We start from the raw sequence: 13,306 nt of genomic DNA, 5'->3' as shown, positions 1-13,306 counted from the left end.
AACACTAAGAGAGAGGTTCAGTAATTTGTCCAAAGTCACAGAATTAAAAAGCCGCTGAGTCAGAATTCAAGCCCAGAGACCTTGGCTCAGAGTCCAGGAGCATAACAAGACTATCCTTTTGGATGAGCAGATTAAATAAGACAGAGCAATAAATAATTAATTAATTAAATAAGAGCAGATTAATAAGAGGTAAAGCACCTAGAACAGAGAGATTGCTCATTTAATTCCCAACCTGTTCCCTCACCCAGTTCCCTAGAACTCATTCAGCAAGTATTTTTTAGGTACTCACATGCTACATTTAAGGTAAACAGATGTAAGTAGACGTGATTCTCCCTCTGAAGACAACACAAGGGAAAAGGCCAACCAAGCCAAAGCCGATCTTCAGCCCCCAACTCCCTTGTTCTGAGCCCATTCTCTACCCATGACTCAAAGGCAAATGTTCCCTCCATTTCAGGACTCTAAAGGGCTCTCGCTCTCTACTATCCAAACAGCCTCAGGAGAGGTGCTGAAACTGATTCTTGGTAAGGTAGCAATGATATCATAAACAGATATAATAGTAAACGTGTTGTACCGCCATCCTTCTTTTAAAGGCATTTTCATGTTTGTAAGCATAACACCTATATTAAGGTGAACAGACAGATTAATTTTTAAGGAATTGGTTCACATGATTGTGGGGACTGGCAAGTCCAAAATCTAATGGGGTGGGCTGGCAGGCTGTCCAAAGGCAGTCTGCTGGCAGAATTCCTCTTGCTCACCTGAGGCCAGTCTCTGCTCTCTTAAGGCCTTCAACTGATTGGATTAAGCCCACCCACATCGTGGAGAGTAATCTGTTTGACTCAAAGACCACCGATTTAAACCTTGATTTAAATCCTCATCCCCCAAACCCCTTCACAGAAACATCTAGAATTATGTTGCTCAAACAGCCAAACAACATGACTCGGCCAAGTTGACCCATAAAAGTACCTATAATACCTTAAATTTAAATACATAGAACTTTCCGGAAGGAATTGCTGGCATTAGCACGCAGGAAAGACATCTGGGCACAAGGAAAAGGCTTTCCCCTACTCACCTGTAGGACTAGATGCCAGCAGAGTGGATTATAAACCCCATAAAACCCCCTGGGTGCCTTTGCTCTCTTCTGCAGTCTGTGATTTAGGAAGAAGTCTTTTCAAGAATACTTATTTTCCCTGATTCAATAGCAAAGGGACAGACCTATGCTGCCACTGATTTAAGTATGATATGGTTTTTCTTCTCCCCCGAAGACCAGGAGCAACTGTGGATGATAAGGCCAACCTCTCCCGTGTTTATGGTTCCATTCCTTCTGCCCAGCAAGTTGCTGCCCAAGAAATAATTGTCGCATAAATGAAAAAACAAAAAATTGTGAACCCCGAGCAGCTCCCTGGTGTTCCCTCATTTGGCATGACTTTCCAAGCCACTAGGCATCTTTATTTATAGATTGAAATACCGATTCCCTCCAAAGCAGGTATCAGTGATTTTTAGATTCGTTGCCGTTTTCAATTTACAGCTTCACACAGGTCTTCGAGGTTAGTGAGCTAATGGAGAGTCACTTCCGTGTGCAACCTGTGATTACAGAAACCATTCTTTGCTGATTAACCTGCAGAGAGAAAAGCCCTTTTGTGCCTTTGGAAAATTCCCAGTTTCGGCAGAAGCGCATGCTATCGAAGGCCTCTGCCAGAGACTAAAACGCCCCAGAGATGGGCAGTGACTATTTGCCCGCTGCAAGGGCTGAGGATTAGCTCAGGAAGGAGTCGGAGCTTCCTCTCCCAGGCTGACGTCTGCGCTGATCTTTTCACCTGCTTCTTATTCCCCTGGCAAATACCTTTAATCAGACGCCAGGTCCCGGCAAACAGGAAAAGGGCACCGCATCCTGGTGTAATCCCTGCGACCTTTAGGAATGGCGCATCCCTCACGGGGAAGGCCGTCGAGCTTCGTTTGAGCTGGCCTGCGGGTTCTGTCCTGGGAACGCTCCCCCCCTCCCCCCGCCCTCGCTCCCGGCGCCTCTGGACGGGCTGCGGGGGAGCAGGCTTCCGCCAGGGGGCACTGGAAGGGAGCGAGTGGGGAAGCAGCCCCGCTCAGAGGCTCCGAGGCCGCCTCCCGGCTCGCGAACACCTGTCCCCCGCGACGCCGTGGCCCCAGCCCCCTCCGGGAAGCCGGGCTGCTGGCCTTCCCTCCGTTTCTGCCGTCTGCGGTTCACAGCAGCATGACCTCGCAGTCGTGCCCGGGCATGTCCGACGTCACTGTTTCGTGTTGAATCAGAGCCTCAAGTGAAATGTATTCCTACTGAATTCGGTCCCAACGGGCGATGGCTGCTGCTGTTTATTTGAAAACATGCATAACTGGCTCGGGTTCAAGAGCCCTCCTGAGCCGAAGACCAGGCGAGTTAGTCGCCCGACCCACACGTTCCACGCTGTGGTTTTACGGCGAGAAATTCTGGTGCGGGCTGCAGGGGCCGCGGAAGGGCGTGGGGGAAAACGAAAGCCTGTGGCTTTGGGGAAGTGGCTCCGGGGGATGGATGAGTGAGTCTCCGTTCACTACAACCAGGCGCCATTGTTCCCCGAAACTCACGGAAAGACCGAACTTCCTTCCTCAGGACGATCATGAATTCCCACCACGAGATCTGTTTCTGAAGGGCCTTTTTATTTATTTATTTTTTAAAGATTTTATTTATTTATTTGACAGAGACAGCCAGCGAGAGAGGGAACACAAGCAGGGGGAGTGGGAGAGGAAGAAGCAGGCTCCCAGCAGAGAAGCCTGACGTGGGACTCGATCCCAGAACTCCAGGATCATGCCCTGAGCCGAAGGCAGACGCTTAACGACTGCGTCACCCAGAAGGGCCTTTTTAAATCAGACACACTTTAATTGACTTAACCGATCTCATCAGGGAGGTGTGACACACAGCTAGCTTTCCTTTACTGTGGAATTCTACCTCGGATCAGGAATCAGAAAAGGCTTTCCACATGCCAAACCAAGCACCCACACCAATGCGGGGAGGGAGGGAAGGAAGGAAGGAAGGAAGGAAAGAAAGAAAGGAAGGACAGATGGAAGGACAGACCAAAGGGAGGAAGGGAGGAAGGGAAGAAGTAAGACACTGAATTTTTCATGGAAATGTTTATTCAATTTAGAAAGCTATCCTTTATTCTGAGTTTATGCTCTTTATATATTTGAGGTGTCAAATTATCCATTGTTTTGTGTATACACTTCCTCCTGCTATTAAAGACACTGCTTCTAAGAGGAATGCTAGAAGAACACTCCAGTGTGTTTCCTTTTGGTATTAAAATGTCCCTGCTCCTAAGAAATGATAGTCACCAGAGAGGTTAGTCTTTTTTAATGTATTGACAAAATAAGTTAACAACCCGATGTTAAATCCCAAACTGTTTTTTTTGACATCATCTTGAGTCTTACCTTAAAGAGGAATAACTACTTTAGGAGATTCATGGGTCACTAACAGAAAACAGGTCTTGCTCATGTGACAGTAAACTGATAAATTTGGTGGCAGATAAAAAGGGTACTTGGCCAGGCTGGGGCCTGAAGGGGCACCGGGTGTGGGGAAGGAGTGAGGAGACTAGAAGCCTGAGAAGCTGGATGGGGTACTGGGCAGCAGAGGAGACGTGTCCAGGGAGTAAAGGCTGCTGTGAGGGAACGCAGGGCCTCCCTGAAGACTGCACATCTCTTCTCAGCCTTGGCCAGGGCACACCCCCGGGTACCAAACATTCCAGCACCCTGAAGCCATTGCTTGCTCTATGCAAGAATATTCATTTCTTCCCAGAAATGAGCTGATGTGAGGTGGCCTGGGCATCTTGCAGACAACTCCTCCCTGCCCCCAGGTCTCAGAGCAGTATTTTCTAGAGGACTGATGTCTGTGACCTCAAAATTCATGACGAGCTCACAAATCTCACATCCAAGGACTGAGCCAGCTTGTGACATGACGTGCTCAGCCACAAGACCTGCCGGCAGGGTTGGCACTGTGCTGGAAGCTGCGTCCACTGACCGTCAGTGAGCAGGAAGTGCACAGATGCTGCTGGCCGGTGGACTTCACAGAGGAACGGCAGGGGAGTCTCAGCACGCCAGGGGACACGGAAACCTCACAGACGTCATTACCAATGGTGGCTACAGTTACCAGTATTATGACAGACTCTAGGCAGTTGCAGGGGGACAAAAGTGAAACGATTTAAAAACAAAAGACACATCTGCTACTATCCATAGTAACAGGAGGAAATTCTCTATTTTTGATAAAGGGGAACAACTCCAGCCTGAGGCAAAATCGTAGTAGAAGTGGCCAAGTTTGATTTTGGTGCAATGGTTCTCCCTGCTTTTGCCACCAGATTTGTCATCTGTTGTTGGAAACAAATCATTATTATCTCACAGTTTCTGTGGGTCAGGAGTCCAGGCACAGCTCAGCTGGGGGCCTGTAGTTAAAGGTCGAGAAATTCATGAAGCTCATGAAATTGTAGTCAGGTGGAGTTGATCCACTTCATGTTCACTTCCACGGCTGTCGGCAAGCCTTGGTGCCTTCATTCTTCATGATGGGGATCCTCCATAGGCTGGCTGAGAATGCTCACAGCATGGCAGCCGGTAATCCAAGAGATAGCCCAAGAGCACAAAGTCAGAAGCCACAGTCTTTATATGACTTAATCTCAGAGAGAACACTCTACCACTTTTACCATTTTCTGTTCATGAGAAATAAGATACTAGGTCCAATTCCGACTCAAAGAGGGAGATTGCACAAGGGTGTGAACGCCAGGAGGTGGACGCCATTGGGGCCATCTTAGGGGTGGCTGTGCAGCTACCCTCTTTATCTTCATATTAATAATAATGGTAATGCTAGAAGACAGTAACTCAGTAGGGTTGGTGTGGAAATTGAATACAACAAGGAATGAGAGGAGGCTTTAAAAATAGGGGCCCTAGGAAGGCAATGTGATCAGGTGTGTGCACCTCACCCCCAGATCAAACTATGGAGGCGAGTCTGGAAATCGACATTTTATCAAGATCCCATGCGTGCTTCAGGCACGCTAAGATTTAAGAACCCACTCATATACATCATTATTTTCTTCCCTTCTACTTCATAAATTGGGAATAAAAGAAAGGCAGAGAAATTAGGTGAAAATGAGGTGGAGGGGAAGGAAGAGGTAAGTTTTTCAAACCCCTAGTTTTCCCTGGGCTTTGTCCTCTAAATAACTCCCCTGGGCTGGGTCTGTCCTCAGGGCCACTGTAGTGGGTAGAAACCTCAACCGTACCCAATTATGTCTCACAGACTGAGCTTCACTGGGGCAGTGCTCTGATACCTCCCTCAGGCTCTCCCCACCATTCAGTATGACCAGTATCTCACCTTCTCCATGACCTCCTCCCGCCCTACAGCAGCCTATCACGCCAGACTTCTATGACAGCTCTTAAAACAACAAACATATCTGGCAAATGACTCTGGCCTGGCAAACACACACAAACACTTTTTGATGAGCAGTAATACACCTGGAGGCACCTGGTGTAGGGCAGAAATAAACAGGGGATTCTTGCATCGAACAAATTACCAGAAGCTGGAAGAGATAGTGAATGTTCATCAAACCCATGCCCCTCTGGGCCAGCCAGAATGATCCTCAAAATAGTCCCGCCAAGAGGTAGTCTCTTATTTAATCCCTTGGGCAACCTAATCCTGTCTCAACCCTCACCATTATTTATTTTATATATAACCAAATCTTTCCTGTTAAAATTTACAGCCTTTTCTCTAGTTCTAACCTCAGGAGAAATGAAAAACAGATGCTTAGATAGCTTTTAATAAAAAGGTTATTAAGTCACTGCTCATCTTCGTTCTACCATCGGGGGCGGTGGGGACACAAACTGCTGCTTCTTAGCTCTTTCTGCTTGGCTCTGGTTCACCTGTATTTCTGGTAACAGGCAGCCCCATTTTGTCTATGAGTGGATCAAGACTGTAAGTGATATTCATGTCAGTACAACTGGAATAGCCTGGTTTTTTACAAATTCTACCAACAAGCGTTGGGTCCTGTGAGGTGATATGGCTTAAACAGAAATGACATTTAAAAATTGCCATCGGTTTTTCCTATTGCCGCTTAAAAATCAGAAACGTAAAAACTTTGTTAGCTGGTCTTTGATTGCTTTAATCTGATATGACTGGGCTTTGTTAAAACCAAGTGCTATAGTCATTCAGAATTAAAATCAAAAACAGTATTTTCCTTCCTTATTTTTTAATGATTTTTTTTGCATGATAAGGCCCTCATAGAGCTAAATTAATAAGCATTTTCAAAATTGCACATGGAATTGAACAGTCTTCCAAAGCAACTCCAAAATTAAGATCATGAAGGACAATGTCATTTTGAGCTTCTGTTGATGCTATCTTGCTGGGAGGTGGACAGAAAGAGGGCACCATTTTACAGATAAGGACCTGACATAAGGGGCCAAAGGTGACCCACCAAGGCTGCAGCAAATCCAGAAACTAAAACTCGGTCTCCCAGCCTTGAGCTCTGAGCTCTTCACACTAAATATCACTCTAAAAACAAATACTTTTCAAACTGCATTTCCACGCACACATACAGAGTTAAAGACACTGTTTTGTTTCCCTTTGCATTCTCCACGGGGAACATTCACTAAAGTTACATCACTAGTCATTTGAATAACACACAAAACCCTGTCGCAACACCTGGGGAAATTTTCCTCCAAGTTTCAAAGCCTTATGCCTTCCTCTGGTGTTCAAGAGTAAGCAACAAGCCCAGAACAAGCCTTGAAGATCAAGGACGAAGCCGTCTTACTTACAGGTGGAAAGAATCATGGCTCTGCTTCTGCCGGGAGCTGTTCTTTAGTGACGCTCCAGTCACAAAAACACATCTTTTAACTGAAATCATAGCTCGCCCAAGATGTTTCTCACGAGCAGAGTTAACCCCACCTATTTTCCTGTTCTAAAAACCTCAGAGAAGTGTGTGAATGACAACGCAGTGGCCTATATAAGAAAGCTCAATAATCTCCATCCAGATCTCTGAAGGTGGCTGCTATTGGTTCCTCATTCCCAACTGTGTGGGTGACTCCAGCAAACAACATTTTCAAGAAGTCACCAAATTTTCGTGCAAGAGACCTTAATAATCATCAAATCAAACTGACATCACTGGACAGAGAAGGAAACAGGTGTGCAGATAGGACAAGGGACGCAGTGGGAGAAACAGAATTAGATTCTGGGTCCTGGAGTACAAAGTCTAGAATGTTCTGTCCTCCCACTCAGTACTGATACTTCAAGGACCATATTACGACACTTCATTTTTTTGTGGGGATGGAAAGCCAATTCAATAATGTACCTAAAAGGTAAATGAGCCATGGCTGAGAAATACAAAAACAACATCGATAAAAAAGGTACTTAGGAGTTTCACTTCATCCCCTTGGAAAACGTAACCAAAAATTAAAGCTAAAGGGAACAATTCGAATGAGCACATAGCATTTTCACATTGCCCTTCCTATTTCCTGCTTTATAGATTAAGATCTCTTTAAGCATTCTGGGTGGATTCTTCTATTTTTACTTCACTTTCTGTCTTCGTTATGCTTTTATACAAAAACTTTTGTTAAGTTTTGGTGAAAAATTTAAAGATTTTTTTGAAGAAGATGTTCCCAAATGTTGCCAGGTATTATCCATCTTGTTTTCCACATCAATAGTATACGTAACAATTAGTACAAGGACTATACTTTGTCCTCCTTTTTCTTCAATATCACCCAGCACTTTAAACACAGCTTCTCCAGGTGAAAAGGGAAGTATGTGACAGGATAGGGAGGTGTGGGAGGAGTCAAGATGAAGGACAAAGGAAGGAGAAAGATATAATCGACGGTACTCATACTCAAGTATAACGAGTATGACCAACTCCTTAAAGGAGCTACAATTCAGTTAAAAGGTGCATATGTTTTCGTGAGGGGGGTATGGTTAAACAGGAGGATGAGGAGGAAGGTGGCAAACAGACTGTGACAAGACATAAGATAATTTTTTTTCCCATTATAAGGAGGATAAGGAAGGATAGCTTTCAGCGGATGGACAGACCAGAAGGGAAAGAGATGGTTCTCCAGGGTCCTAGGGAGGCACTGTTCAGAGCAGCCAGCAACAGCTCTGTGTTCACACAACACCTGTGGCACAGGCGACACCACAGCAGTCCCCAGAGCAGCTGAAACTCCTACAGAAAGGCCCTGTGTGTTGTGTGTGCCTCAGCTTTCTACCCCTATAATACCAAGAAAAATGTGTGGGGCAATATGCGGCCTCTATTGATAACAGAGACTGTTTCTTTGCCCTGGACGCATGAGGAGAAATGAAGGGTCTAACTCAGCTGGTGTCTTTGCCAGAGATTGTAATGGTCAGAAATCCACTCAAACAAACTTGATCACAGGATCTACCATGAGGCTCTTCTAGACAATCTCACTGATCCAGGAACCCTAGTCCAACCAGATCTCCTGAAAACCACCCAGGAGACAGCTCTATACACCATGCCCTCCATTTTTCCTGGTCTCTCTGCCAGAATTTGAGCTTGCTCCTGGGTCTTCCTTGCAGCGGGGGAAGGCTTTGTTGTGAACATCACCTCATTATTCTGCTCCAGAGCCCAGCACCTCCACTTACAGCACCTATGTCCTGGGGCAGATTCTTAAGACATAGAAAGTCATTAATTGTCTCTAGTTCAATTTTTTTTTTAAAGATTTTTATTTATTTGGGAGAGGGAGAGAGAGAGAAAGCATGACTGGGGGGAGAAGCAGATGGAGAGGGAGAGGCAGACTCCCTGCTGCGCAGGGAGCCCAAAATGGGATTCAATCCCAAGACCCTGGGATCATCACCTGAGCCGAAGGCAGATGCTTAACTGACTGAGCCACTCGGGTGCCCCACCCCAGTTCAATTTTTACCTAACTTCAATTAGTTATGGATACCATGAGCAGGGTCACTCAGCCCAAACATGGGCCTGGTTGGGGGCTTAAATTAGACACCGCCAAACATGTCTGCCTTAGTGAGGCATTAGTGGTAGAAAGGTCCAGACTTTTTTCTCTTCAGTAAGGAATATTTGATCCCTAGGGGAAGAGAAATTGACAGCTGCAAGGCACAGTCCCTAGTCCTAAAAAGGTAAGTTCATATGTTACAGAATTAAAATTTTTAATTAAAAGACAACTCATGTTTCTTATAAATATATATCTTTATATATTATATATATTTACAATATATACAGCATACAAATATTTTTTAATGTAATACTAATGGCAGTCTTGAAAACGGATGTTTTCGAAAGAAAAGAGGGGTACTTAACCAAGATGGGTTCCTGATTCATCCAGAACCCACATTCTAGACAATGCCTTAGGCCCAGATTTCTGCAGAAGTCAAAGGAAAGAGAAAGGTTGCTGGAACAAGGCTCTAATTCCCTTTCCCTTCCCAAATATCCTGACCTTCCACTGACACCAGCCAACATGGCCCCACGTACACCCCTAAAATGGGAAAACCTTAGGCTTTGGGCGTCGTACCTAGCACAAGGTGGGCACTCAAGTACTTGTGGGATGGATAAAAGTGAGTGTTTTTAATCACCATCTCTCAGGCAGTGTTTCCATAACCTGAAAGATTCAGTCCCAGAACTAGGACTGGTCTAGAAGCAAATGCTTTAGGTTTTTCCACTTTATAAGTAAAACGGTCTACCTGTCCAAGTGCTAAATAAATTAAAAGTTAGCCACAAAGTGCCATTTCTTCCTCATGCTTCGGAATCTGGAAGCCATGGACCACGACATCACTTATCTTCCCGAAGTTTCTTCACACTCGACTAGTTCATCTATTGTGCGCAGCAAATCTTCAAAGGAAGGCCTTCCCTCTGGTTTCTACAATTAAAAATCAAAGAGAAGCTGTGGGTTCCAGAATCCATCCCTAAAATAACTTCTTACGTTCAAACTCACATAACATAGCACACGAGTCCAAGGTATTCATCGTTTTGGGACTAGAACACTCAGGTGTCTCCAGATGGGTCTACCCTAGCCTGCACATACTGTTGCCAGACACACCTTTCCATGACATTCCTTTTTTTTTTTTTTTTAAAGATTTTATTTATTTATTCGATAGAGACAGAGACAGCCAGCGAGAGAGGGAACACAAGCAGGGGGAGTGGGAGAGGAAGAAGCAGGCTCATACCGGAGGAGCCTGATGTGGGGCTCGATCCCATAACGCCGGGATCACGCCCTGAGCCGAAGGCAGACGTTTAACGACTGCGCTACCCAGGCGCCCCTCCATGACATTCCTTTTGTGTCTCCATTCAAGAATCGAACACAGCTCCTTATTGCCTGCAAAATCAAGTCCTGCTTATCTGCGGTGCCCTCTATCACGTGCCCTCCCCCATCCTCCTACTATCCAATTTCATTTCCCACAAAAACCCTCATGTGGGCTCTCTGCTCCATCAGACCAATCTCCACCCTCCTGCACACACACCACACTCATTACCACCACTTTACCTTTGCTCACACTGCCCTCTCCCACCCCCAGAAACACTTCCTGCCCAGGCCTCTCCCATCCCAGTCCCACTCCCAAAGTGTTCTTTGGAGACAGTATAACAAGTGACCAAGAGCATGGGCTCTGCTTCTCTGTAGCAATGTGGCCTTGGGCAAGTGTCAACTTCAGGAGCCCTGGTCTTCTCATCCACAAAGTGGTCATGGTAAAAATCTCTGCACCTCTGAAGGTTATTTTGAGAACTAAATCTAAAGCACTTAGTACGGTGCCTAGCACACAATACACGTGAGCTAATATTATCTTTCAAAAATCATTTCGGTGTCTAATCTTTTCTACGAGGTGACATTTCAATACACCAGGAAGGAAAACTTCCAAAGACTGTGGGTCAAGAGATCTGGGGGAAGTTGAGGGTTGGTGAAAGAAACCCTCTCTGGTGAAAGAGTAATACTTCAACAAGATAAGCGGTCCAGTGGAAAGAAGAGCTGCTTCTCCAGACTTATTCCCTCAGTCCCTAATTTAGGCAGCTGTGACAGGATTTCCACTTGGAGTGGGGTGGCAGCCTGAATTTATGATCTTAATTATTATCATTTTCCACTTCTTCACCTTCTTCTTCCTGTTATTCAGAACTGACTTGAAAGGGTTGGCTTTTTACCTAGAGTCAGAGATCATATGAAACGTGCACTAACTCACTAGGCTGTAAACACTATACGCTATTAATCTACCAAGCCCAGATCCCTAAATGTTTGAGAGATTCAGAAAGAGAGTACAAAAAAAAAAATTTTTTTTTTTACCTCCTGCCAACATCTCAGCATCACCTCGTATACATATTTGGACGCCAACTTCGGCCTGTAGAGTCGGTGGCCCCGGGTAACCATGGTTACCACTTCATAGTTGGTGTTTTTCTCAAAAGGCATTTTGCCTTCAGTGAATATTTCCCACATTAAAACACCTGGAAAAGGATAAAGGATTACCAGAGAATGCATCCACTTCCTCTTCAGAGTAGAGCTGAGGGGAAACGGACCACGTTCTTACCAAATGACCAGACATCGGATTTGCTACTAAAGCGACTGTAATTAAACACCTCAGGCGGACACCACTTCACTGGAAATTTTGCACCAGAAGAACTTGTGTATTGATCGTCCAGAACGTACCTAAAGTAAGACACACCACAGGTTTACGCCTCTGAGTTACGATGTGGCACATGTTCTTCAATTTTTTTCCCCTCTTAGAATCAAAAACACAGTTGACTGAAGTCCAACAAGCATCCGGTTGAAGCTAAATGTTTGCCTCCGTGGCCACGCCTGGTGATTTCCACCTTCCCCCGAGAATCACTCGTGTGCTTGCGATGGACGCTTTGTAACACTAGTATCTGCACTTTCATTTGTCTGTGTGTTTTTCTTTTTTATAAGGCAATAGAGGCAGGACACAATAAAAGAGTGAGCTACTTTTTTTTTTAAGCAGTTTTGTTCTTTAAACAAAATTTAACCCAAAGGCCCCACATGTAAAACATCTAAAGCAGAGCTGCTCTAAAGGAAGTGGTGCAGCGTGTCTGGAGACGCACGTGCTTTTGGCCCCCACGACTGCACAGAGTACAATTTAAACCTACAGCAAATGAAAAGAGCAAATTGCAAAATGACATCTGTAAATGGTGGAGGGTAGATTTTTTTACTATGACATTCCTCACTCTCTCACACACACACACTCACTCAAAACCATACTCTGTACTTTTTGCTATGCAAGCATACTTACATCCTTCTGGAAGGACACACACAACCTGATAACTGTGGCTCTCTCTGGGGAAGACCCTGGATCGTGGTAGTAGATATGGAGACTTCAGCCCTTTCTGTAACGTGTTCAGTATGTACTTACAAGAGGAATGTGTTTGCGTAATATATGAACATCTAAAGCTAATTTCTAAAAGCTCCATGAGAAAACATTCAAGTCATTGCACAAAGTCCCTCTGCTGCATGGTAACAATGCACCGGGAGTGGGATTGACATGCCCGTCCGGCAGGGGGGTCTGAGTTTAGGGTCTAATGAGTGTTTTAGAGGGGCTGATGCAAAGCATAGATTTTCTGAAAGCCAAACATATAAAAATCCAACATGGGAAACTGAAGGACAGCCTGTCAGAGGAAAGTCTTCATAAAAAGCACATAAAGAGCATTGGGTGAGGACTGTCCTGACAGGCAGCAGCCCCGCTCTCACAACGAGCTAAGCTCGGCCTGTGTGACCTGGAGCTGGGCGGCCTTGACAACTGCTCCTCGTGCTGGCCCTGAACCAACCACCTGGCCCTCTTCCGATTCCTTGAGGAGGCCAAGCTTGTCCCAAGTTTCGAGCATTCATACTTGCTGTCTCTTCCACCTGGGATATGTTAACCTCATATCGCCACCTCATTGGCTACTTCTATCTTTTTGGTCTCTGTCCAAATACCCCAGTCTCCAAGAGGTCTTCCAGAGCACCTGATCGGACGTAGCTACCATCACCCTGCCTGGACCATCACTCAGCGCCCAACCACCCCACCAGCCCCACGTGACCTCTATCTAAGGGGGGAGCACATTTTTTCTGTAAAAGGCCAGATGGTGAATATTTCCTATTTTTCAAGCCATATGGTCTGTCACCACTCTCCGACTCTGCCTTTGTCGTGTGAAAGCAGCCACAGACAGCACGTAGTCAGTGAGGCTGTGTCCCAGTAACACTTCATTTATGGACACCGACATTTCAATTTCAGATAATTTTCACATGTCCTAAAATTCTTTTGATTTTTGCCAACCATTTAAAAATTGGAAAACCAGGGGTACCTGGGTGGCTCAGTTGGTTAAACTGCCTTTAGCTCAGGTCATGATCCCAG

At 45.4% G+C, this 13,306-nt stretch overlaps 2 protein-coding genes across 6 annotated transcripts in view; both read right to left on the bottom strand.

Annotated features, from left to right (window-relative positions):
• The window catches only part of TXK (TXK tyrosine kinase), a 57,675-nt gene extending 50,427 nt beyond the window's left edge, over window positions 1-7,248 (bottom strand). Inside the window, exon 1 of one of the 3 annotated variants that reach the window (XM_008701458.2) lies at window positions 6,784-7,248. In XM_008701458.2, the coding sequence (XP_008699680.1) occupies window positions 6,784-6,799 (16 nt within the window). In that variant the 5' untranslated portion in view covers window positions 6,800-7,248. Of the gene's footprint in view, window positions 1-1,840; window positions 1,895-6,783 lie in introns of those variants that run through there. The other 2 variants (XM_040624989.1, XM_040624990.1) reach the window with 2 other exon arrangements.
• A 1,532-nt stretch (window positions 7,249-8,780) lies between these two features.
• Window positions 8,781-13,306, bottom strand: part of TEC (tec protein tyrosine kinase) — a 131,789-nt gene continuing 127,263 nt past the window's right edge. The window contains exons 16-18 of one of the 3 annotated variants that reach the window (XM_040625083.1): window positions 11,492-11,610; window positions 11,251-11,408; window positions 8,781-9,840 (exon numbers count right to left, since the gene is read on the bottom strand). In XM_040625083.1, coding sequence (XP_040481017.1) covers window positions 9,757-9,840; window positions 11,251-11,408; window positions 11,492-11,610 — 361 coding nt within the window. In that variant the 3' untranslated portion in view covers window positions 8,781-9,756. Of the gene's footprint in view, window positions 9,841-10,143; window positions 10,297-11,250; window positions 11,409-11,430; window positions 11,611-13,306 lie in introns of those variants that run through there. The other 2 variants (XM_040625082.1, XM_040625084.1) reach the window with 2 other exon arrangements.

The sequence above is a fragment of the Ursus maritimus genome, unplaced genomic scaffold, assembly GCF_017311325.1.
Source record: "Ursus maritimus isolate PB19 unplaced genomic scaffold, ASM1731132v1 scaffold_8, whole genome shotgun sequence".
Classification (NCBI taxonomy): Eukaryota; Metazoa; Chordata; class Mammalia; order Carnivora; family Ursidae; genus Ursus; species Ursus maritimus.
The sequence above is the reverse complement of the archived record's forward strand: the minus strand, read 5'-3'. Positions and strand labels throughout refer to the sequence as shown.